Source organism: Larus michahellis, chromosome 11, assembly GCF_964199755.1.
Source record: "Larus michahellis chromosome 11, bLarMic1.1, whole genome shotgun sequence".
NCBI classification, from domain to species: domain Eukaryota; kingdom Metazoa; phylum Chordata; class Aves; order Charadriiformes; family Laridae; genus Larus; species Larus michahellis.
This window is the reverse complement of record NC_133906.1, coordinates 542,919-568,672: the sequence shown is the minus strand read 5'-3', so window position 1 is coordinate 568,672 and position 25,754 is coordinate 542,919. Positions and strand designations below refer to the sequence as shown.

Genomic DNA, 25,754 nt, shown 5'->3' with positions numbered 1-25,754 from the left:
CAGATACTTTAGCAAGAAGAAAAAAGCATATGTTACATGTAATTATTGTTTGATACTGTTAAGCAGAGGAAAAGAGTCTCACTGAGCACTGGATGCTGTTGCACATGTAAAAACCCTCAACTTGGGAACATTGTTTCCAGCTAACTGCATTTAGGACAAAATGTTAATACAGATAATGCTTGTTTTTATATGCTACCCCTGCTTTGACTGAGCCTGATTATCTGCAGTCAGCCTCCCTGAATAACCAGTGCTTTAGGAATTGTGCCCTGGGAAATAGTGCGCAGGACAGATTCTGGAATTAGCTGAATTTCTGTGATGAATGAGTTTTGCTACTGCATTGGCCAGTTGCAAAAATTAAATCTTGCTGGAGTTGGGGGGAAATGATGCTCCAAAGTTCATCTGTTAGTTTAAAGTTGGTAGAGACGAAAGTGCAGTAATACAGCTTAAAAAAATTAAATAAATAAAAAGGAGCTGCATTTCGGAAATCTTCCTTTTTATGGGATGTGATTTATTTGTATGCGTTTTTCTGAGAATAAGTGTAAAAATTGTCTGGATTTGTAATTCTAGAGAGTAATGCTCCCTGCTCATGGAGGGACAGTAACAACTGTGTCTCAGTGCGGTGAGACCAGCGTGTGACACCCGTCACCAGCTCACTTGGAACACTGCTTGTGCTGCACTTAACGATCGTGTAGGAGGTTCATTGAGGAGCCTTGTTTTGGCATCACGGAGTCTCTGAATATATCTCACACCTTGAAAATAAGAACATGGCCAATCACATTGGCATCTTTTTTTGAAGAATAACGCGTTACGTAGCAAGAGGCATGCATAGTTTTCATGTAGGTGGCATATATGAAGCTAGTCAAATTATTTCAACAAAATGGTTTTAAAGCAAATGATTCTAAAGAGCAGGGAAAAAATGAAATTTGTAGAAGCGTATGGTCTTGTTATTGAATTAGTATTAATACTACATGCATTTTGTCTGATTTTCCCTGGCATGCAGCTCCATGTCAAATGGATAGTCTAGACAACTGTCTGGATTCATTTTATCTGTTGTAACAACTGACATCTTCATTGCTGTAGAGGGAACTTAGGAGTAAGTGAGCATATAGGTTTAAGTGCTTAGATTGCTTTTTCTGAGCCGTCGCTTATCCCCTCTCCTCAGATTGCTTTTACTCCAAGAGCCGTTTTCACCATGAGAGCCATGCCCTTGGGTGGTGGAAGCTGTCGGTCAGTAGGATACAGCTTTTGTCACAGATGAAGTGCCTTGATTTTTGTGTTTATCTGATATGAAATGGCTGATCAGGAGGTGTCCAATAAGAAAAAAATAACGTTCTGTTTCTAGGAGCTAATGTTCATGCCACCACAGCGACGGGAGATACAGCTCTGACCTATGCCTGTGAAAATGGACACACTGACGTCGCAGACGTGTTGCTTCAAGCTGGTGCCGATTTGGTGAGACTCCTGCTGCCTCTTGTGGGGAGAGCACTTCGGTTACAAACGCTAGGCCAAAGCTTGTGCGCTTATAGAGCAGGAAGGCGAATTTAGCAATTGAGACTCGTATGTGGGTGTGAAAAGAGGCATGAGAGGAACTTTTGAAAAAGCCTGCATATTCTGTTTGATCTAAAAAAATAAAGATTCTTATTGGATAATCTTTCATTTGTTAAGTCAAAAGTTTTACCTATAGCTTATACTTGAGACAGTTGATTATCTTCATTTCAGTATTATCCCTAAGTTTAATTGCCTGACAGGATATACTTCTGCTTTGCTACTTTGCTTCGTGGTGCTACTTTATTACTCTTAAACTCCTGTGGATCTAGAGTTTACCTGCTTTGCAGCTCGGAATTTAAAATGGTTTAGTATTAGGAGCTACTGCTTCTCTATTTTAGTGTTCGTTTCTGAACACTGTAAGTCTCTTAGCTTTTGAAAACTAGCAACACAAAAAACCCTCAAACTAAACAATGCCTTTTAAATGACCAGCAGAATACGATCTTTTTTACTTTCTTTCTTGTAACTCCTGGTTTTAGTATATTGCTTTCACAGAGTTTATTTTCTGTAACACGTTTAAGCATACCAAGGTGGTTTATGTAAGTCTCTTGGCTTTTCTGTATCATCTAGCGGCAGACCTAAAACTGCCTCTTCATCAGTGACAGGGAGATAATGTTTATTTGCCTTTGAAGCAGTAAAAAGCAATAGATACGTTAGGCTCCTAAACTCCTTTAGAAGACTTATGTCTAATAAGGCATAAGCAGGGAAGATTGTTCTTTTGGTTGCCTTTTTGTACTTTCTCCCACTATTCTCCTTTCTTTTTCCTCACTGTCTGCTTGTGTGGGTGGTTTTTTGTTTGCTTGGGAGGGGGTTGGCATTTTGGTTGGATATTTTAGGGTTTTTGTTCCCTTTAAATATCAAGAATGCCAGAATAGTTCATCGTTGAACCTGATAAATCAACATCTAATGAAGTTACTTAAATTTCAGTCTTACACAAAGTATTTTATTTTATTAAGTTCATATTTACAAATATAAATAAATTAATGCTGTAACTGTGAATTAATAACACTTGTACTCTTATTTGTGCATGTACTTTTTTCAGGCCTTATTAATTCTTCTGCAGTAAAGCTCTGCTTCCTATGTTCCTGCCAGGGAGGAGATCATGCGAATGGGGGCGGGGGGGTGTTTGTGGGGTTTTTGTCCCACCTGCTGCACTTTGCTCGAGTCAGTGTTGGGTACCAAGCATCAGGCACTTCAGTAGAGGCAGGACAGATTTTTGGGGTTTTATTTGGTATATTAAAAAAAAAATGAAATTAAGTACTTGGTTATAAAAACTTATATATGAAAACTTATATATTTGCTCCTCAGTATGAAGTATCTCATAGTGAGGAGCAAAGCCTGGAACAAAAAAAAATAAAATAAATTGCTAGGTATAAACTTTTAAAAACGTGCAAGGGTTGCCAATTAAATGTCACTTAAAATTAATAGAGTTGTAAGTTTTAATTTTTTCCTCTCATCACTAAGTTGAGCGGTGTTCGTGGCCGTTAGCATCTCCTTCTTATCAGTATTGCTGAGAAAAATCACATGCCTTTCTAAAGTTAAGTTTTATTTTACTGCATTTTCTTGTACTACCAATCAAAATGGGGGGGCTGTCAAGGAAAAATATAATAAGGGAGCAAAGGAAAATTGCACCTGAAAGGGAGAGCTGCCATATAAATCTACCGGTTCTGAATTCTGATTGTAAGTAAGTGGGGAAATGCCTGCAAAACTGCAGCGGTGCCTACAGCAGGTGCCTCGGGTTTGGAGCAGTTTCCTTTCAAGCCTCTGTGGTGCTTTCCTTTATTAGAAGTTGTAAGCTGCTTTAAATACATTTGTTATCTTTGTAATGGTTCTGAGGAAGGCTTCTGAAGCTGGAGTATGAGAAAGCTTCTTTGGCACTGTGGAAGGTTATTCTTGTAGATTTCAGTTTTCATGAGTAATTTAAATGAGGTTAGATGATTTCATCAAGTTGTCCCAGGAGGTCTCTGGTGGTGTAGGGAATTGGATGCGGATCTGGACTTAGACCTCTGGTCAGCATGTCGTTATTTGTCTAGTTTCTTTTGCTCTCCTTCTGGTGTTCATGGAAGTACATCTCGAGTTGCTCTTCCTTCTTTTCCTTTTCATCCAGCAACCTCAGTCTTTCCTGGGATTGCTTTCGTTGATGTTTCATTGTTTTCCAGAAACCTTCTTTCTACCTGGGGTTTATATCACGGTCACTGAGGAGCTGGACATGCGACATAGGACCCTGTTGCGAGGCGGTCCGTTTTGAGGAAAACACTGGTTATGTCTTAAACATTGAGATAAAACAGGGCTGAGGGCTGTTCTCTGATCGCAAGGGCGAATGGCACCCACTGAACGCCCCCCAAGCTGTGCTGTGCCTCTGTGTCCGTAAGAATGCAGCCCACCAGAGCGGTGTTTGCACGACGCAATACTGGGAGCACACATCGGACACCCCTGGGTTGTGGGATGAGGTCTTGAAGGGGTTCTTGAGGGTGCGAGGCCTCTGAGATAAGTGGAGACTAGCCTGATGTCACACTTTCCATGCTGCCTGTTGGGAACGGTCCCTGGTGGTCTCCTCCCTGGGGTTCTTGACAGGGCCAGCACAAAAGAAGAGTGTGAACAACCAGTGGTCCATGCCTAAGCTCATCTCCTGGCCCTGTTTTATTTACCTGTAGAGATGTAGCTACTGCAGGATTGTGGCAGTGTTACTTTATTGGTTTCTGAGCCACCTGCATATTCTGTTTTATTCCAGACCAGGGAGACAAAAAGCATAGTTTTTGTGGGGATTTTTTTTTTTTTTCCCCCCTTATTCTAGGTTGAGGAAAGTAAGTTGATCTTTCTTCCCCAAATGCTCTTGAGTTAAAGGAACAATAAACACTGGCTGTCAGGATCTGTTCTGATCAGTTCTCTCATTTCTTCCCAATTCAGAGCCTTTATTCCATGATTTGGAAAAACATATAACCTACTATAAGACCTCAAATCTTTCTTGTCTTCTGTCCTGGTTTCAGCCAGTTAATTTTCTTGCTAATAGCTGCTGTGTTTTGGGTTTGCTGTGAGAATGATGCTGATAATGCATATTACTTCAATTGTTGCCAGGTGTTTTTTACGTTAGTCAAGGACTTTTTCAGCTTCCCAAAGAAGCTGAGAGAGAGCATAGGCAAAACAAACTGGCCAGAGGAATATTCCATACCATGGGTGTCACGCTCAGTATATAAATGGGGTTGGCTGGGGGGCAGGTATCTGTGGTCACTGCCTGAGACAGGCTGGGCAATTGGTAATCAGGTGATAAGAGCAACTTGTGTTGTGTTACTTTATTTTATATATTGGGGTTGTTCAGCCTGGAGAAGAGAAGGCTCTGGGGAGACCTTAGAGCCCCTTCCAGAACCTAAAGGGGCTCCAGGAAAGCTGGGGAGGGACGCTGGATCAGGGAGGGGAGCCATAGGATGAGGGGGAAGGGTTTTGAACTGAAAGAGGGAGATTTAGATGAGACATTAGGAAGAAATTTTTCACTGTGGGCTGGTGAGCCCCTGGCCCAGGTTGCCCAGAGAAGCTGTGGCTGCCCCATCCCTGGAGGGATTCAAGGCCAGGTTGGACGGGGCTTGGAGCAACCTGGGCTGGTGGGAGGTGTCCCTGCCCAGGGCAGGGGGTGGGAATGAGGTGATCGTTAAAGTCCCTTCCAACCCAAACCATTCTATGATTCTTTTACAATTACTATTATTGTCATTGTCCTTTTCCATTATTGTTCTATTAAATTGTCTTCATATCAACCCGTGAGGTTCCCCCTGCACACCCCCCCCCACCCTCCTTTTCTCCCTCTTCCTCCTACCATATGGGATGGGGGGTGAGCTAGCGCCTGTGTGGCCCTAGGTGCTGGCTGAGGTTAAACCATGACAGCTTCTCAGGTCTCTCTCCAATTGCCAGGAGGTCAGGACTGAGTGGGGTTTGAGGTGCAGACTTTGAGACTGCGGGTGGGAAGAGGAGCCTCTTCCATGCGGGGTTAGCCCAATCAGCAGAGGGCAGGAGGTGTTTCTCTCAGGGGGTTTCCTGTGTCGTGCTTATTGAAAACTGAAGTCTTCCAACTTTGCTGAAGTTACCCAGCTTGCTCTACTGAACCGCTTCCTGTGCATTGCTCATGTTCAGTTGAGGTTTTCTCAATCTCAGAATAGAACCTTGAGCATGTTTTATGATGAGGGTGGTGAGACACTGGGACAGATTGCCTAGAGGAACTGTGGAAGCCCCATTCCTGGAGAAGTTTAAGGTCAGGTTGGATGGGGTTTTGACCAACCTGATCTAGTGGAAGATGTCCAACAGTTCAAGAACCAGTGAAGATCTTGAGAAGTCTCTTAGATTCATTAAGGAATGTGGCTTTACAAGAACCAGGAGAACTAAAAGAAAACAATGGCCGAGATGAACTTTCTTTGTTTTATAGTTAATTTTTCCTTAAAAGGCTGCAGTGGCAAGTTATACTGGAAATGAAGAGTGTCAGAGTACAGGCTCATCTGTTTCTGTCTGCTGGAGAGCTGCTCAGTTGTGCATGGTAGTTTGATGAATTTGTATCTCATTGTGACTAATTGTTTGTGAAGTCTGGTAGCGAGCTTTTCTGATGCCCTTCTTTAAGGGACCTGTCTTTTCCATGTCCTTGCAGTGACAAAGTTGGCCTGTCAAAATCTGCAGCAAAACTAACTTGGCAGGCTTACCCCTTTCCTCGTTAATGTATGCATTTTGAAATCAGCTTGCCTTTGCCAAGTCTGTGAATGACTTAATATGAGGCACATCTGAAGACTTCAGCCTGTGATCCCATCTGTGCCGTAGTTGCATTCTAGTTCCTTCATCGCCTGCGGGACTGGAGACTTTCAGGGTCTCAGTCTGAGCTCCTGCCATTGGGACAAGTGTACGTTTTACTTGTCCCGTAAAGATGTTTGTAAACAAAATGCCTACTTTAGATTTTGTGATTAACGGGAGTAAAATTTTGGAGATTGTAACTCCTGAAATATGCTTTGATGAAAGCATTTTTCTAAGTGGAGGTATGGTTCAATAGCTTCAGGAAAAAGTAACCAGCACTTCGGCAATAGTTATTTAAGTGTGTGGCAAGGATTTGTCTAATCTCAAAGGTGAGAGGGAGACTTTTGGTTTTCCTGTAAGAGTTTTCTCGGTTTTCTTTTTTTTCTTCTTTATGTCTTTACTGGCAGTTACCTACATCTCAAAGCTTGCGTAAGGTAAGACATGCGTGGTGCATGTATGTTCCCACAGCAACTAGGTTAAGGACTGTAAAGCTCCCAAAGAGTATTGGTGATATTTGATGAGAGGCAATATCCTGCTTTTAAGGTGTATACCTTTCTGTAAATGGAAAGTGCCTGTTTAGATGCCTGTTCCTTTTCATGTAGAATCAGACCTGGAGGAAGTGCCGCGCACTGGACGTCGCTCTTGATAAGGCGGTTGCGTTTTTGCCTGTTTCGGTGTAGCTGAAAGCAAAAGAGAGTTTGTTCTTTTTGGACAGCAGGAAGTTCCTAGCTGAGAAAAGTACAGAGAAGAGTTTTAAATTGGGATTTTTCTAATCTGGGCTTGCCTTGCAGCTGTACATGTGGCTTTGCTGCACAGGAGAGTTGATCTAGTGATGGCATTTACCTTTCTACTGCAAGAGATAGGGATGCTTTTATGCTGAGACTGAGAGATGGAAGAGAACCCCTGAAGGCAGCTTCATTCCTGCATTCTTCTCATTTTACACTGTCAGGCTCTCCCCAGAGATTTTATATTTGTTAAAATTCCACACGCAGCTTTCCTTAAAAAAACTAATACTGGCTACTTGGCATCCATGTAACTCCAGTTGCAATAAATAAATAAATACAGGCATGCCAAACTACCTCTTGATTCTTCCCCTATGACAAAATATTTTTACAGACCGATGTTTCTGTCATTGCAGGCATCGTTTCTTTGCCTTCAGCTGATAACGTCCCCCTCACTAATGTGGCTCCTTAATTAGAAACTCGCTTCCCTTTATGTGTATGACATGCTGCACGTCTGATGGAATGTGTGTAAGGCAGCGTTTAAACATTACAAAAGTAGCCAGTACTTTATGGATTTGAGTGAAACCGTGCTGGAGATAGCTGTGTTGTGGTTACACTGAGGGATCTGAGAAGCTGTCGTGTTTTTCCATACCATTTCTTGAACCATCAGGGGAAGGTCAGGATTTTCAGGTCTCTTTGGACTTGGCTCTCGGTCTTCTACAAATAAAACAAAAGGTTGTAGGACATGTGAAGCTAACTTTTGAAGTTAACATCTTTTGGATGTTGTGTTGCAGCCTCTGGATGGTGTAAAGTACAATGAAATCCTCTCTTTTGTTACTAGTGAATAAAAAGTCATCTTGTATTTGAGGAGATGCTGTGTATGACCTTCTTTTCCCGAATCCAAATGGCTTGTGGTAGTAGTTGTAACTGGCGAGAGCTGTGTTGCTTGGTCTTACCTTTGTGCTTGCTTGCCTAATTCCAGCAAAACAGAGTTTTCAGTTGGTGGATCTGATCCACTTAAGCTCACATTCCAGGTCTTCATGGCCAAGAACAGCATTTATTTGTAGAACAAGAGCCGTGAGTTCTTCTTTTTCCTTCCGCAGGACAAGCAGGAGGACTTAAAGAAGACTATTTTGGAGGGCATAGAGCCGGGCAAGCATCAGGTGAGGTTGGCCTTTGATGCTTGTAAGCTGCAGCCTCAGGATACATGCTAACGACAATGATGGCTTTAAGGCATCTAAATTTCTTCCAAGTATACAAATACAAAGGCTCCCTGTGTAGACTAGACATGTCATCTTTGTCTTGCATTTTCCCTGCTGTTGGGTGTTTTAAAAAACAGTATCTCGACCTTCACAAATGCAGCAAGTTATCTCATTGAGTCTATTTGAGTCGATTAGCACAAGTAGCTATGTTAAACGTGTTCCTACAGGAAGGTGGATGTATGCTGTCTTCTCTTTTCAGATATTTACTTTAAACTAGAGGCCTAGCTGAGTGTTTAGGTGCCTCTGAAATACTGGTTTGGTACGTATCTCAGGAAGGTTAGTCTGGAGACTGCTAGAATACCACGTCTCTTGATTGATAGGAGTTCAGTCTTGAAAATTAGCAAAGTGGCATAGTGTTAAGAACTGTATTTTTGGGCTATTGTCCTGCATCAAAAACCGTCTAAAGCATTTTGCTTGGAATAACATTTAGATTTCCATTAAATATTCACTGTTGTCATGAGTGAGAGGGGCTTGTTAAAGAATTGAAGAGAGCAGTTGGACCTTTATTTTGGAAATGCAGACTTTGTTCTAGAACTTTTAAATAACATAAGACATTGGAAACAAACTAAAAAAAAATATCCTAATGATTAATATTTGCCAACCATGAATACTTGTGAACCAAGGAGAATAATGGGGGGGGAGAGGAGAAAGCCCTTAGGTCGCTGATCTTGGAATTTCCCAAAACAGAGAACTCGAAATCAAGACTAAAAAAATATCAGTGATTGTCATAAGATGCTTCTGGTGACACTGCTTTTGCTGTACTCTCTGAAGTATTGATTTGTCTAGAAAGGAAATAATTATTACTGACTGGATTCTCATCTCCTTTTTGAGTCCCAGTGAAAAAGGTGCAGGTAACGTAAACTCTTGCCTGATTTGGGTAGTACTCTCGCTTTCCCCTTCCTCTCTATCTGGTAACCAAACCTACGGAAAATTCGTCTTGGGCGCTCTTTCTATTCGAGCAGAATTAGCAGGAGAGCACATCACTCGGTTGCTTCTCTAGTCAAAGCCGCCATGGGTGTCCTCTTTTATACCGCTTTCTGATCATGCCGACTGCCGTATTTATCAGGATTGGAGCAGTGAAGAGAGACAGAATACAGTGGGGAGTCCCACAGTGCAGGTGGCTGGGGAAATTGTCTTTGGAGATGAGTACTCCTTGCTAGTTTTGTTTTTTACAAAATAAGCATTTGCACATACTTCGTATTACTACAAGGAAGAAACATATTGGAAAGCTGATGGGGGATGCTTTTGGACACCTTTCATGTTCTCTGTCCTGATTTTAGTTATCTACTGCGGCTTAAAAAAATAATTCGAAGTTTTTGGCCATTCCAGGTAAAAGAAAGGATGCGAGTAGACAAAGGCACTGCACTGGCTTGGCGTGTTATTTTGGCTTGTTCTGGATGTTTTCCCTTAAAGCTTGAGTTGATGCTATCTGATAGCCTTTATTAGGACTAAACAGAGTGCTGAAGTCATAGAATTAATTTAATCTTAAAATAAAATATGCATTTCTATCTTGCAATGTGAAAAATACCATCAAAATGCAGTAACATTTGAAGATCTACAGCAGGTGGGCACACAAATGGTTTAGTTTGGCTGGACTGATGGTGTGTATGGTGCTGAAGGCATTTGAAGTGTATAATAGTGGAGGATCAAGTTCTGCCTGCTGGATGAAGTGACAGTTGGTTAAACTGGGCAGAATATCTGCATTGCATTTAAATAAGACTCCTGACATTTGTGTTTAAGACTGCAACTGTGAAGTCTGTTAGGAATAGAGAATGATATCTTACCGCTAGTTATCTGAAATGTTGCATTGGAATGCAGTATAGGATGGCTTTTCACTATCTTGAATATAGCTAAGATGACCCAAAATAAATTTTGCTTCTTGCCATCTTTGCTGTTGCATCACTGGGGATTTAGAAATGCGTATGAAATTGTTTGGGCAGTAATGTTCTGCTCCTGCTCAGCGAGGAGGTGGTGTTCGATAGTTCTTTCTATCTGTAGCTGCTTTATGAGTGATTTGCCGGCAGTACCAGGGGTGAACTGTGTATAAGGCAAATAGCAGCATCTGGCTTTTTATGGTCTATTGGCAGTGGCTGAGGAAGGAAAAACTATGCCAAATACCAGGGTAAGCATCAGAGCTCAAGGGCATGCTGCTAATTCTTGCACATCACAGGGCCACATACTAACATAATTAGTTTTACATGTCCTGCAAATATTTCTGACATGCAGACAATCCAAAAGCATGCATATACTTATCGACAGCTAAGCAGTCATTTGCCCTGGGAGTGGAATCTACTTATTAAAAAAGGTGACTTCGGTAGCAAGTCTGTAAGGCTTCCTATCCACCTGTGTGCACTTACGCATTGTACTGCCTACTGAGCAAAGAAATCGGAGCACTGACGTGGAGTTTAAACGTGTGTTAAAGTGGTGTACAGTAACACGAAGTTCTTATGAAGGCACAGGAGCAGCACATTCCTGATCTTTCCAAAGCGCGTAGGAGAGGGGTAGTGTAACCCCTATTACAGCAAAGGATTTTGGGTTTGTATTTTCTGCAGGCAAGAGATTTCTTCCTTACGTGTACGAACAGGAAGCTGGCTTGAGGTGCAGCTTGCAACCAAAGCAAGCCGTATGTCAAAGGACGTATGCAGAGTTTTCAGGAATACTGAAACTATGGGAAGGAGTTGATTTGTTCTGTCAAATCTATTTTTGTCCTTTTCTCTTTGTAAATGGCAGTATCATCCATTGTCAGTACTAAATGTTAGCTTTCACTGTCAGATAGACATGCAAATAAGTAGTGAATTTAAAGCTTGGCTTCCCAGATATTTAATTAAGAAAACCCCATGGTCCTGGTATGTTATTGATCAGAGCGCAAATACAAACACTCCTGGGAAGATGATGTTCTCTCCCCTTGCTGCTGCTGATCTGTATTAGTCAGCATTCTTTGTGGTATTGATCATGTCTACATAGCAGGCAGATTTTCTAGTTCCGTAACTTCTCTAATACAGTTGTATTCAACCACATCCTTCTAGTATTAAGAAACTTTTTAAAATAGAAAATTGTTGTTGTCGTTCATTCTTTTTTGTTGGCTTGTTTCATCCTTTTGTCATCTTCCTGCTTTAATCTCCAACCCTCCTATTCAGAGACCTTGTGACCTGCAGTGATTTGTCTCGCTTTTATTGCTGATTCTCTGCAGTGTGTTTTAAAAATGTTGTCTGCGCTTCAGCCGTTACTGCAGTTTTAAAGGTCTGGCATGCAGCGTGTGACAGCTCCCAGAACTCTTGCATATCAGCTCCTGTAGATACTTGTGTACTTCCCTGATGCTGGCTGATATTTGTGTTAATAGCCCTCCCTCTTTGAGGAGGAAACAAGGCGTTACTGTTCTCAAGGATGTGGTGCATTTGAACACCAAAATACAAAGGGGAATGTAAGTGGGGAAATTTCCTTGGGCGGTCTTAATGCTTTGTTACAGCGTGCTTCAGTACTAAGGTAACGTGAAAATTGATTCCAGTCAGTTTATATTGATTACAATCAGCTTATAAGATAGATCTTCTACTGAGACAGGTAGTTCTGGTCCCATCACAAGATGGTTCAAAAGCTAAAACAATGGTATAATTTTTGCCCATTTATACACGTGCTATTTCTTCTTTACAACAGGAGCATGAATCTGAGGGTGGGAGAACCCCACTGATGAAGGCTGCGCGAGCTGGTCATTTATGCACTGTGCAATTCCTTATTAGCAAAGGTAAAATACTAGTTTAAGTAATTAATTTAAATACTTAAAATGCCATTTGACGATTCTGCATATTTGTGATCCTTCTTCAGAATTAATTGGGTTATGTGTACGTGAGCATTTGTCAAACCATTGAGGGGTTTTTGAATTTCATCTAGTTCACGGTACAATGAATCACAAATGTTTTGCTAGTTCCTCTTCCTACTCTGTTGTATAGATTAGTGACCAGATTTGAAGTACAGCCAATATTTTCAGTTTCTTAAAAAAGCACTCCCTCCTTCAGAAAAAAATACATCCTCCAGTGCTTCTGAAACAGTAAAAGTTGCGCCAAGTAGTGATACCGGTAAGTGCTTAGAATGAAAATTTAAAAGTTGGGCTTTGTACACCAAAAGTGTTCCCTCTCTCTTACTGCTTCCAAGGCCCACTGTTACTGTCATTACTGCCTTGTTTTTACAAGGTGAGGATGATGATGATGTGTAAAAGCCATCAGTTATTCAAAATCCCGTGCTTTCACCCTGCAAGCGTGTATGAATTATGAAGATTAGAAGATAAAAGTTTATTCCAGAAAATACTGTACTTGTTGATACATTCTCGTAAAACAAATTTCCTTGTGTTTAATTCTGAGATCTTCTTGTTATAGGTGCCAATGTCAACAGGGCTACGGCTAATAATGACCACACGGTGGTGTCGCTGGCGTGTGCGGGAGGCCACCTGGCCGTTGTTGAGCTCCTTCTGGCTCACGGTGCAGATCCTACTCATCGGCTCAAGGTATTCACCTAGAACTATGCATTTATCATAGGTGCTGAAAGAACCGCGCCCTTGACTTCATGGATTAGCAAATGTGCAATTTAAAATGGTCTAATTTGATTTTGCTACACCAGGTAGCAGAATTCATCTTCTGGCTTTTTATTTCCAAAATCTCCCTTTAGGATGGTTCAACAATGCTCATTGAAGCTGCCAAAGGAGGACATACAAATGTTGTTTCTTACTTGCTGGATTACCCAAACAATGTTTTGTCGGTTCCTGCAGCAGACCTGTCTCAGCTCACACCTCCATCTCAGGATCAGTCTCAGGTAAGGCATTCGGATGTCTTTTAAATATCGTCATGAGGGTTGCAAAGAAGCACTTCCTTAGTAGTTAACTTCCGAAATTAATTCAGATGTGAACATACACAGTGGAAAGAATTTAAAAAGTCAACGCGCTTGAAAATGGTAGGGAGTGAGAAAGTGGACTGGTGTTATCTGCAGCGTCCTGAAGAATGCATGAACTTGGTTCCCTTTTCTGCTCCTTAGATGGGAGAGTCCTAAACCTACTATCTCAAAAGAATATTCTTTTCTTGGTTGCATTTTCCCAGTATTTTGTTTCAACATTTCTAAACCCTTGTGACAGCACCCCTCAAATGTTGTTGCTGGTTTAGTTTGTTCGATGAAAGAAAATATATTGTGCAAAGTTAGAATTCTGCAGGCTAGAGAGGCAGCTTTCCAGTGGAGTCAGTTGATTAAAGGTCTAAATGTGTTAACAGTTTTCCAGCCTCCACAGGGATTTTGTGAAGAGTGGCATAGTTAACTTTGACATATTGTCCACAATAAAATAGCACGGGACCGGTCATACCAAGGGACAGCATAGCATACGCGGTTTGGGAAGAGGGGGATGGAGGTCTGCGGTAGAAATGGGTCTTTGTATTAACACTTCAAGAGCTGGTTGAGTCAAAAGGGATTTTTTTTTTTACCTGAGTGTGTGTCTGTGGCTTTGTTTGAAGGTTCCACGCGTACCAGTGCACACGCTTGCTATGGTTGTACCTCCCCAGGAACCTGACAGAACCCCTCAAGAGAACTCGCCACCTCTCTTGGGAGTGATGAAAGGTTAGTATAAATAAATAAATATATATATAGAGAGATAGATAGCCACTCGGAGAATATGTGCCATTTGGAAACTGATAGGCTGGGGACAGTTTTGTTAGACGTTCTCCATAGTCTAGTCCAGTCTGCCAATTCCTGAACACCTCTGTATAATTTTAAAGTATTTTATGTAGTGCATAGGTTTTTTTGCTTATTTTCTTGTATTCTACAGTATAGCAACACTGGGTATACTAATTTTATTACACTTATTCATTTATTAGAATTATGCTTATTCTGATTTTTTTTTTGGAAGAAAATGATTGTGGTAACTGCCATAGTGCAGACCGATAAAACGTATCAATGAACCCAAGGTGTGGTGCTAACTTTCGAATGTTGTGCGCTGATCGTCTAGGACAGTTGCAGCTATTATCCATGAACTTGATACATCAACTTTTTTCTGTTCCTGCAGTGGCAACGCAAACCCGTTGGCACTGTAAAATACCAGCGCAGATCTATTTACAGGAGAATTTTTCTTGTAGTAGTAATAGCACTCCTGTAAGTGATCGTAACATCAGGGTTTTTGCTTTGAACATGATTGAACTGACTGGTTAAAACTGTTTGCAGTCATTAGACAGCAAATTTAGCAGTTCGTTTCCAGTGATGGAGTCTGTAACAAAGTCTTCCTGTCCGCTAAGTCAGCGCAGAAAGAGAAGCAGATTCTCAAGTGGAAAGTTACAAACTGCAGCTCCGAATGATTTCCAGTTTCGGACAGTGGTATTAAATATTATAGCATCCAAAGCTCCGTTAGCTAACTTTACTCAATTCCTTTATTCTGGAAGTGCGCAGTTCTTCCTAAAACAAACAGACAAAAAAACCCCACAGGGGCACAAATGAAGAGAGAAGATAATTGCGTACCTAGTGGTGTTGAAGTGCGCAGCCATTGTTATAGATTGAGGCCCAATAATTGACAGGAACCAGTCCAATTAATCAAATTAGTTTATTAAGCAAGCGGCAACAAGCAAAACAGCGCTGGGCGGCCGGGGAGTCTTTGCTCCGCCAACGGCGCACACCCCTTCCCGAAAGTAGTTGATTATATATACTCTTCTGGTTCCCGTATATGTGTCAATCCTGGTATATTCCGTGTCTGAGCGACGTGTTGCTAGGGGGTCGGTCTTGTCCCGCCTCCTGATGGTCGTGAGGCTGAAGGCTCCTCATCTTTATCAGTGTCCTTGGGGAGACTCTTTTCAGCTTAACTCACAACTTAGCTCTTCCCTTTGAAGTGTTAAAACACACCAGATGCCTGTGATTTAGGCCTTGAGGTGTCAAAGTGCCCCAGACAGCACACCGGATGCCTGTGATTTAGGCCTTGAGGTATCAAAGTGCACCAGATAACACGCTGGATGCCTGCGATTTAAGTATGTGAAGAGTCGAAACAGTGTAAGTTTTCACCAGCCTTTAAGAAAGCCTGATTTGGTTAACAAACATGATTCTATCTATTACAGCCATGACGCTCTCCACGCATCGATGCCATGTGTGCGAACTTCTCAAATGTAGTTACTCTATCGTTTTCCTAGGATGCGCAGCACTTGATATTTTGGATTTCACAAAAATGAATCCCAAACAAATGCAAAGAATATGCAGCTTCTGCTTCCAATGAAACGGCAAAAAGCTATATACTAGCATGCGTGCCCGAACAATTAACTGTTGATGTTGTGAAGGGGGTTAGTGTTCTGGGAGTACGTTTTGTGGGGCATGGGCATCAATGAGAGATTAGTGGATACTGAGTCAGAAGACTGAAGTTATAAACTTAGTCTCATGTTATTAAATCATGAAAAGCAAAGAGTTGATTGTAGTTCAAGAAATAGCTCTCATTAACAAAGACCTTATTGCCAATGTCAGCACATACTCCAGGCGTGTTTCCAATGGTACCGTTGTCGGAGCTGACACAGAGAGATCTAGTTTTTCTCAGTGTTTCGGGACATGCTCCACGCGTGGCAGTGGTGCTAGTCTGCGATGCGTTGCAGGAGATGTAGCAGTCTGAAGCGTGTCATTGGGCCGATGAAGCATTCCCGAAAACTTCGTGTGCAAAGTTCTTGTGTGTCTCAGATCTTTAGGGGGAAAAACGGTATTTTTGTGATAAACACTGTGTGATTGCTGTAGCGATACCACCCTGCTGCCGTAACTGCAATAGGGTTGGTGTTCTTCTCTAACTTTCATTCGTAACTTCTTATACACACCTGGCTTTAATATACCGGGCTTTGATCGTTAGACTTCCTGGGAGACAAAAGGGGTGTGAATAAAGGCGTGTTTGTTATTTCCATGGGGGCTGGGGGGGAGAGCAGTTTAATTTCTTACCTAACAAAATTGTTTATCCCAGGGAAGACAAATTTCATGCCTTCACGGTTAGAGGGATTCCCCCGAGTTTTTTATATAAACTGCTAACTCCTTGGAGGAAGGAGAGGAGCACCTAGCCTTCTTAACCTCAGCACAGCCTGGTTTTTAGGGACTTATATTAGTTTTGCAAGAAATGCAAAGTAACAGCTGGTTTCCTGAAGAGTTCTTGGAATATTTGCCATTTGAATAATTATTTTAGCAAAGGATTTAATATCAATGTTTAGCAGCTGAAAAGAGGAACGCTTCAGAGCTGACAGTGGCTCTAGAGAGACTCAGATAAAGGTGATGCGCAAGGCTGGGCAACCTCCTAAAGAGCTGAAGAAAAAGCAGGTGAAAGAAGCAGCAGAATTAGTTCACGAGCCTGAACAGCCCTCAGCTCTTATGTGCTTAGGAAGGATTGGTTTTCGTGCACTACATTTAGCACGTTTCTGTTGCGCCCGTGTAAAAGTGAAGTCCCAGCGCAGTTCAGCTCTGTGCTGTTGTGGGTAGAGGCAGACGATCCCGTCCTTGGCGTTCTGTCCTTGCTGGTGCCCTCGCCTGAACGCGCCCAGCATGGCTCAGCAGCCGGCAGCAGTTCTGATGCGGTAGCACAACACGGAGAGTCTTTCGGCTAGAAAAACCCGATGTGCTATTTCTGCAGGCCAGGAGGGTGTCTCCTGCTTTATGCTGCCAGGGGTGTAAAGCGCGGTGACTGTGAGGCAGGTCCAGGTGCCCTGCATCGGGTTCCCTTGGGCCAGGGGGTCTCGGTGCCCAGCAGGTGAAATGGTTAAAGGAATGCTGTTGGATTTCTTCAGGAAATCGGCGGGTGTAATAGTGTTGCCATTGATGATGTGATGTTTGTAAATGCGAGCTGAGTTTCATGAGAATGGGGTCTGAAGGTCTCAGCCGTGTTTGTGATTCTGCCTTAGTCTTTTGCAGAGCGTGCCTGGTGAGCACCGCGGCTTGAACCCATGGCGTGGTTTTGGAACATTATTGAAATAACTTACAGCGTTTCTCGTTTGGGTCGTGGTTTTTTTTAGAATTCGCAAGACCTAATAAACTCAAGTTATTCACGTGAAAGCTGCCCACATCCGCCTTTGATCTCTGGGAAGGAGACCAGAGTTCCCTTAAAGTTGAGGAGGATTTTTGGAATCCATAAGCTTTTTTAAGTTAGTCCTTGAACACACAGTATCCCCTGAATCCTCATGCTAAATCTAGCAGTCTAATGGCTTGGAGAAAGGAAAGAAAAACAAACTCCACATAGATTCAATAGCTACGAATTCAATAAATATTTTTTTTACTCCCAATATCTGACTCTTGTGCCTGAGTTATATACTGCCAGAGATCTCATAGAATCATAGAATGGTTCGGGTTGGAAGGGACCTTAACGATCATCTCGTTCCAACCCCCCTGCCCTGGGCAGGGACACCTCCCACCAGCCCAGGTTGCTCAGAGCCTAACCTGGCCCCATCTCGATTAAATCAGGCAACGTAACAGTAGAACCAGAAAGATTATATTCTTCTCATTGAGGTGGAGACATTAAAAAAGTATGCCGATTTTGTAGCTTTTCCATTCTGACTCCTTTCAGACTTCCCTACCGCACAGTCCAGCTGCCCACTCCTTGTTCCGTGTGCCCCAGCAGCTTCGCGTTAACTCTTGCCGTTTCCCCTGTATTTTCTGTGTGGGTCAGCAGCTGACCCAGTCACCCGGGGAGAGTGAGGAAGAGGAACCTAACAGTCCGTGCCTCGTGGCTTCCCAACGTCACTAACGCTTTCTAAGTAGACTTAGACCCGTTACTCCTTTATACAAATCTTTAGCAATGCAGGTGGATGATTTAAAAACAAGACACGTGTAAGTCCCCAAGAGGACAAGTGTATAAAAATCTTTTCCACAGTGGTTTGTGAACTTCCAGTTCTTTGAAGCTTCAGTCACCTGCTTGCCACTGACTCATTTAATTACATCTTAGCAATTTTCCAGTTAGATACCATCAAGCCACCAGAGGAAACGTGTGAAGAAGACTAAGATTGGAAAGCAGCTCAAATTTTTGAATGTCAGAAGACGGAGTTAAGCGTTGTTCGGTTTCAGCCGGGTAGCCGTTGCCTGTTGGATGTCGTTGCACCGATTCCCTGCAAGTTTTCGTAGAAACGGCTGCAGGAGCGAAGGACTGGCGTTGGTACCGCATGGTTTGCAGGAGGCACCTAGTGACAATAGAAACTCACCTGATCATTCAGCCCTCCGCAAATCACCCTGTTCTTTACGAAGAAGAATTAAGTGTTTATTAAAAGCAATATAGCAGACGAATTTACTTGGGAAAAGTAGGCTTTTTTGCTGTTGCCCAGTTAGCCAAATTACAATGTATTGTACTTTGCATTTGTGTATCTGTGGATTGACTAATCGTTTCCCTGGGTTCTTAGAGCTGAATTTCTTACTGATAATGAATTGCAGTTGAACACCTAATTTTCATGAAAATTCAATATTGAGTTCATCTTGTTCTTGCTCATGAGGCTGGTGAATTTTAATTGCAGAACTGCAAATCCAGCAGTCAACTTCTGAGCGAAACCAGATTTTTCAAAAACCCTCAGGTGCAAGAACAGTGGACAAGCAATTCTGTTAAGGAAGCCCGAAGATCTTAGTATGGATTGATGCTTCCTGACATCTGCCTTTTGTGAAGCGAGGAACAGGCAGCATGTGGTTTTTTCCGGTTGTTTTTGGTTTGTTTTTGTTGTGTGGGCTGTTGTTTGGTTTTTTGGTGTTATTTTTTAAGTTCTAGGTGATATTACCTATCAGGATGAGGTGGTGACTCATGCAGATTTACATACTGGGAGTTGGTTCCAGCAGAGAAGGTGTATTTGAACATACAAATGGGTATCACGCAGTTGGCTTTTTTTCTTGCTGTCGCTTTTTTTACGCTGCAAAAATCTTTTGTAATTTAACTGTTTGCATTTGGATGCACTTTTCTTATTTTGTTTTCCTTTAAGAACTCTAGAAATTAAGGAGCTGTCAGCGACTCACAGAATTTGATCTGCTAAAAAGTAAAGTACAATATAACTGTCTCAGGTGGTGGCCAAGATGAAAACCACTAAGCTGAAAGGCAACTTGTGTTGACAGAAACTTCCTGAAGAGTATAATGGGTTGTAAAAGCAAACCTTTGGGTTTTTTTTTAATTTCCTGGAAAGACCTTAAAAACAAAGCAGTGATTTTCCTTAAACTCTTGTTGCTTGCCGTAAAATACAACGGCAGTCTTTTAGGGCAAGATCTGAACTGGGCTTCGTTTAAGTAAGAAAATTACTTACCTACTTCACGTTTCTCGGCCACATCCTCGTAGTAAATATCCCAGTCCTGAGACTCGCAGAGGGCAGCAAGTACCTGCCTGTGCTACGGCTGTGGAGTACAGGGCTGTCACTGGGTGTTAGCAGACGTAGACAGAACATCTAATAACAGTGTCACTGGGGTCAATAAGCTAGTTTTAGGTAGGTTTATTTTGGACCAGTGGCATCTCGCCTGTGCTGCTCTCTTCATTGTGAAAGGGCATATAAATTACCCTTTTCCTGGGAGAAGACGACATCTGATGGATTAGAAGTCAGGGTGAGAAGAGCAAGTTCCTTGAGAATCAAGCACTTGGGATGAAATGCGGTGTCAGACTCGTTTGTAAGCAGCAACCCGAGAAAGAGTGAATGTGTTTTAAGCACCTTTAAATTAGAAGAGTTTTAATTGCTTAGGAGAGCCACTTGAGGACTATAAATATGAAGGCTGTTTTTCCACACTCTTGCTGACAGTGTCTAGGCCTTTAAATGTCACTTGTAGCCAGAAGGCACTGAAACCGGTAGTGGTGTCCTCCTTGGACTGGGCGCTCCAGAGACCAGTGGTGGTGCTAGGGGGAGGCTCATCTGGGTGAATGGACTATTGCAACTCAGGTAATTAGGAGATATTATCTACAGCATACAGGGGAAATACAGGAGATTTCCATAGGAAACATTTACCTCACTTCCTGGAGAGAGTAAGAAGTCAGAGAAATGGACGGGAAGCTGCGTTTGTGCAGACTCGGTCTTACCTCAAGTCATGTGTGTTGGTCAAAATCTGGCGTGTGCGTTGTGCAGGAATGGCGGTGAAGGCTGAGTTGGTCAGGTTAGGGACCAGAACCTGTGGGAATATGGAAATATAAATAAAAGGAGGGAAGTGGTGCTACTGTTGACAAAGTAAATTGGGAAACAGTCGTTACCTTACTCGGTTAGCTTTCCTGGCCTGCCTATAACCACTCTGGCTTTTCTGTCAACGGAACAATTCTTTGTCCTATAATCACGGTTACCTGATGGCAGGTGGTATTTGTGTAGCGACATTTGGATTTCATTGATCTCAGTCTTTATTTCATACTAAACAAGTCTTCTAAAAGTCACCAAAACAGTTGCTTTAGGGGCTAGATTGACTACTTAATAGTGCTAGGTTTAATTTTGTACTAGGTTGGTTGTGTAGAAGATTGGTGCTCCACCAAAAAGATAAACGAACAAAGTAAAAAAAGTTGACGTAATTATCATCTCGCCTATGATTTGAATTTTTAAGTCTTACTGCACCTGCCTATTTCAAAAGTGAAAGTATAAAGTAGTGTCTTGTTCATAATTATTTACTGAAGTGGGCACAGTATTTTTCAGGATATTGTAATATATAGAAGAGATGTATATAAACCAGAAAGTTGCTACTTTTAAATACTTGCAGTGCTTGCATATTCAAAGCTACCAATGTCTTCTCCACCTCTGGTTTGAACTGGCTGTTCAAGTGCGCATGTCCGGCTTAGCAGATCCTTCTTCCTACCCCTCGTCCAGTACCCCCAAGATTACGGGTTGCACTATTTTCTGGCACAGAAAGGGTGATTTGGAACCTGAAAAGTGGCCTGCTAATCAAATAGAAGTTGATTAAAGTAAATCTCTGTACTTCTTCTGGAACTTGAGAGCTTCACTTGCTGTTTTCCCAAGGCCTGTCTTCAGAACCTGTGCCAACTTTCCATGGTCATTCCCGCTCTGAGCCGCTGTCTGGGGAACGCTGCCCGCTGTCAGACCAGCCGTGGCTCAGCGGCCCAGTGCGGGTCTTGATACGAGGCTGTACGTCTGCTCTTTGCTGTGTGTAGAAAAGCTTTCCTGTGACAGGCTTGTTTTGTCCCCGGGTGGGACTTAAACTGAGAGGGACGATACCAGTACTTTATCATTTGAGGGCTCTTTTGACTGCAGCTTTTCTTCCCTACAGATTGATGGAAGCTGTCCAGAGCTGCCAGGTTATGGAAACGCTTTGTGTTAGGGTGGAAATGACGGATGCGGTAACCTTAGGAATGACATTGAAACAGAGCAGTGCGAAGGGTTCCCATCTTAGTCACGTCTTAAAGGCAGCGTCAGTTCGTGCTCAGGTTACTATAATGTTTCTGCTACTTCGGCAAGGGAGCAGCTTAGTTTCAAAAGACACCAGTTGACTTTTCTTAGTTTCTAACAAAGACGTAGACAAGCATTTTTGGTGAATGCAAATATTTTTCAAGAGTGGTCTGCAAAACTTAGATTGTAAGTCACACTCTTTAAATGAAAGGATAACCATATAAACCCCAAGTACTCTACAAAGCCGGGTAGCCAGCAGCGTGCAGCAGCCTTGAGCTAAAATATCCATCATCCAGCACAAAGTTATTGCTGAACTTTAGTCAAATTCTTTATTGTCTCGGAGAAATTGCCTTGGGACTCGCTTACGGTCCAGAGACAAAATAATAGTAGTGGTTGGAACAGGTATTCAGCTGGGGGTACCGAGCTCTGCAGGGCAGCCCTGTAAAACACTGAGCTGGAGAAAGAGCTTACCCAAAGGTGCCTACGGTGTTTGTGGGATGCTGGGGTTTTTCCTGGGGTTATTGGAATTTTTGTTGTTTCTCTTAAATTTAGGTATGGTTTGCTTTCGCTCCAGAAAGTCTGGTGAAGGCATTCAGCAGAGTCGGTTCAGTTCTATTTTAATACTTGTTCTTTCCCTTTATAAGAGAAAATTCTTGCATTTGTTTGCTTTTTTTCAGTTAGTTCCTAAAAAAAACCCATTCGTTTCAAAGCAAGGTGCGTGTGACTCTTGTTTTGACAGCAATGCAAAATGAAGGCACTTGTGAATTAGTGTTTTGGTGAAGGAAGGCCCAGAGAGAAATAAATAGGTGTTTTAGGGAACGTAATCCTTCCAGAGTTAGTGACCGATCTGGGACCTGGTTCTTGCACCCAGATTTTCACTTAACCGTGTGGTGACTTTAAGCCGTGGCTCAAACTGTACCTAATTTTAATTCCTCATTTAATGACTAATTGTATGAGTCTGCTTTGTAAATATTCAAGTTTTCTTTTTTGTTGTTGCTGTTATTTTTTAAAGCTGCATCCATCGCTGTTTGGATGTAGCAAATGAGTGTTAGTGCAGAAAACTATTTGATCAGACTAAAACCTTCCACGTTTTTAATTGAAGCTTCTTATGCTGAAGTCATAATTCAAATTTCAGCACTTCATAAATTCCTGTTAGCAAGGTCTGTTACTGGAGGTGTCACAGACATGACTTTCGGGAAAGCAGCCTTGGGTCGCTTGAAGGCATTGAGCGCTCAGGGAAGCGCTGCCCTGGCGTGGTGTTCCTTGCTAGATACGCGTTGAAGATTATTTTCTGGGTCTTAATAGTGAGCGGAATTGTTAATTTGTTACTGGAGAGAGGGAGGCAAGCGAGCTGTTAATTGTGGCTTAGAACTTGCGAAAAGGTGCTGAAGCTTCAAAACGTATTTGTATACGTTGTCTGCACTGGCAGGATTCCGTTTGTAACGGAAAGGTGGAACGCTATAGTGTTTGGAGAAACCCAAGTTCAAAATACTGATCTCGCTGTGGAGTTAGTCTTCTCTCCAGTACAGACTGCTTTTGCTTGTAACCTTGCTGTTGGAAGCTAGCCTCTGGAAAATAGTCTTAGTTTAATGGCTCTGCACAGCAGAACAACTTTGGGACCTCAGTAAATTATTTAAACTGCATTGCTGCTCTTGCCGATTTCACTTCCCCGATGCATTGTCATGTATGTCAGAAACCATAAAGGTTCCTTATTCCTTAAGATTAAAATAGCCGTGTTCAAAGGGATATTAGGATCAATATTGAAAATTCAAGCTATATGCTTTGTTCTTTCTTGTCTTAACATGGAGTGTAGGGTTTGCCTTTCTGTGATTTGCCAGATGTGCAGTGTTAGTTGTAAAGATCTCTCCTTTCTTTTCTCCTCTCTCCTTTCTTTTCTCCTCTCTCCTTTCTTTTCTCCTCTCTCCTTTCTTTTCTCCTCTCTCCTTTCTTTTCTCCTCTCTCCTTTCTTTTCTCCTCTCTCCTTTCTTTTCTCCTCTCTCCTTTCTTTTCTCCTCTCTCCTTTCTTTTCTCCTCTCTCCTTTCTTTTCTCCTCTCTCCTTTCTTTTCTCCTCTCTCCTTTCTTTTCTCCTCTCTCCTTTCTTTTCTCCTCTCTCCTTTCTTTTCTCTTTTTTCTTTTCTTTTTTTGGTGGGTGAGAGGGGAGGTTTGGGATATCTTCAGCATGGCATTTTTTCAAACATTTTTCATGTGCTTAGGTGCATCCAAGCAGAAGTCAAGTTCCCTGCAGGTAGCAGATAAGGACCTACTGCCACCTTTTCACCCATACCAGCCTTTGGAATGCATAGTAGAAGAGACTGAAGGCAAGCTGAATGAACTTGGACAGAGAATTAGTGCTATTGAAAAAGCACAACTTAAATCATTGGAATTAATTCAAGGTGAACCTTTAAATAAAGATAAGATTGAAGAACTTAAAAAGAACAGAGAAGAACAAGTGCAGAAGAAGAAGAAAATATTGAAGGAGCTGCAGAAGGTGGAAAGGCAGTTGCAGATGAAAACCCAACAGCAGTTTACCAAAGAATATTTGGAGACCAAAGGTCAGACAGACACAGCACTTCCCCTGCAGCAGCAGTGCCCACTTACAGGGGTCTTCCCAGACGTGGAAGCTGATAAGGGTCTGCCAGAGGATAACTTTTCAGAGTTACCTCAGGCTGACACAATCTTGTCTAAAGAGGACGAGCAACAACAGTCTCCACCACCTGCTGAACAAATAGAGTTTGTCCCTATCCAGCCTTTGCCAGCATCGCAATGTAATTTTTCTGGTAATTTAGGTTATAATGGGACAGAGTCTCTTGAACTTCAGAAAGCATTAGGGAATCAGCAGAATGTAGGACAGCAGCAGCAAATTGCTGGGCAGGGGCTCTTAGTTCAAGAACCAGACGGATTAATGGTTGCCACTCCAGCACAGACGCTTACCGACACTCTTGATGACCTAATAGCAGGTGGGTTAAGAAATATACCTATTTTTGCATTAATTTGTGTGCTCAGTTTCCCTCTCTCTCCTTCCCTCCAAAAACATCTTGGGGTTTTCCAGTTTGGGAATACTTGCTTAAGAATAAAGTTCCTGATCAGTGCTATTAATCCTAACAGTGACTTCCAATTCTAACATGAGACTCTTAAATATCTTTTTTCCAAAGTGCAAAACTTCCTCTACTGGAGACCTGGTTTAGCCCCTTTGGCCTCATCTTTTTCTGTGCTGCTTTAAAAAGCCTTATCATGAGCGATTAGTAGTGCCCATTGGGAAACCTGAAAGTGTGACAGTTTTATATCTTCTCTAGAATTTTCTATACGGGCTTTTACCTCAGCGACTTTCTTCAGTGTAGTAGCCATCTCTAGAAAAAGCCAAATTATTGTCACTTGTATGGACAAACGTGTCCCTCTCCTTGCTGCTCGAGGTGTTCCCGTGGTTTAAACACAACCTGGAAATCCGCACGCAACCACTTGTTCTGTAACGGCTTGTGTTTTCAGAATACCCTCTAAACCCTGGTTGTTGTACAGGAATGTCTACTTCTTAGATATATGGCAAAAATGAGTCCTGTTATCTGGATGAAAAGCAAAAATCCAGACATCCTTCACTTTGTTGGTAACGGTGTGAAGAGAAATGGAAGTTCCCACATGCTGGGTTGTGTGAGTCCCCTTGTGGAAACAGAGGTATCATTTCGGTTGACTTCATTTCGTGGATTTGACTAGGATTGATGTTTGCTGCTGGAGGTATGTAGGATATAGCCAGTGTTGTTTGGTCTGTAGCTGTTTTTACTTTGGTGGTGTTCAACTTTTCTTTGAACCTTGTGTCTGTCCCTCAGCCCTTATTTTCCTGTCTGCCCTCCGTGCATCTCTGCAGTCGCTGCCCTGTCCTCTTAAGTTCGTTTCAGGGATGTAGAAATGTGCAGTAAGATCTTTTGCCAGCCATTCCTGTGACCTTTTAGAATGATAATTGCATCAAGCTCATGCAAGTCGAGACTACCTGCAACTTCTGCAAGCTCCCGTGGAAAGCACAGATGGTGGGATGGTGTGGTACGCTGCACCCGCTCCCTTCAGCTGTGCAGTGTAACTCAAAGAAATCCTCTTGCGTTAGAGAGAATCAGTCTTAGTTCCCCTTTTCTGGCACGGCGTGCCTCCCTCCCTGGCTCTACGGCGCTGTTCAGAGCGTTCAGCC

The 25,754-nt window shown here is 42.4% G+C and overlaps 1 protein-coding gene across 34 annotated transcripts in view; it reads left to right on the top strand.

Annotated features, from left to right (window-relative positions):
* ANKHD1 (ankyrin repeat and KH domain containing 1) overlaps positions 1–25,754 on the top strand; it is a 122,759-nt gene that overhangs the window by 55,915 nt on the left and 41,090 nt on the right. For 25 of the 34 annotated variants that reach the window (XM_074604017.1, XM_074604002.1, XM_074604012.1 and 22 more), the window contains 7 exons: positions 1,343–1,452; positions 8,132–8,191; positions 11,942–12,029; positions 12,658–12,785; positions 12,947–13,090; positions 13,777–13,879; positions 23,797–24,540. In XM_074604017.1, coding sequence (XP_074460118.1) covers positions 1,343–1,452; positions 8,132–8,191; positions 11,942–12,029; positions 12,658–12,785; positions 12,947–13,090; positions 13,777–13,879; positions 23,797–24,540 — 1,377 coding nt within the window. The remainder of the gene's footprint in view (positions 1–1,342; positions 1,453–8,131; positions 8,192–11,941; positions 12,030–12,657; positions 12,786–12,946; positions 13,091–13,776; positions 13,880–23,796; positions 24,541–25,754) is intronic. The other 9 variants (XM_074604003.1, XM_074604006.1, XM_074604004.1 and 6 more) reach the window with 3 other exon arrangements.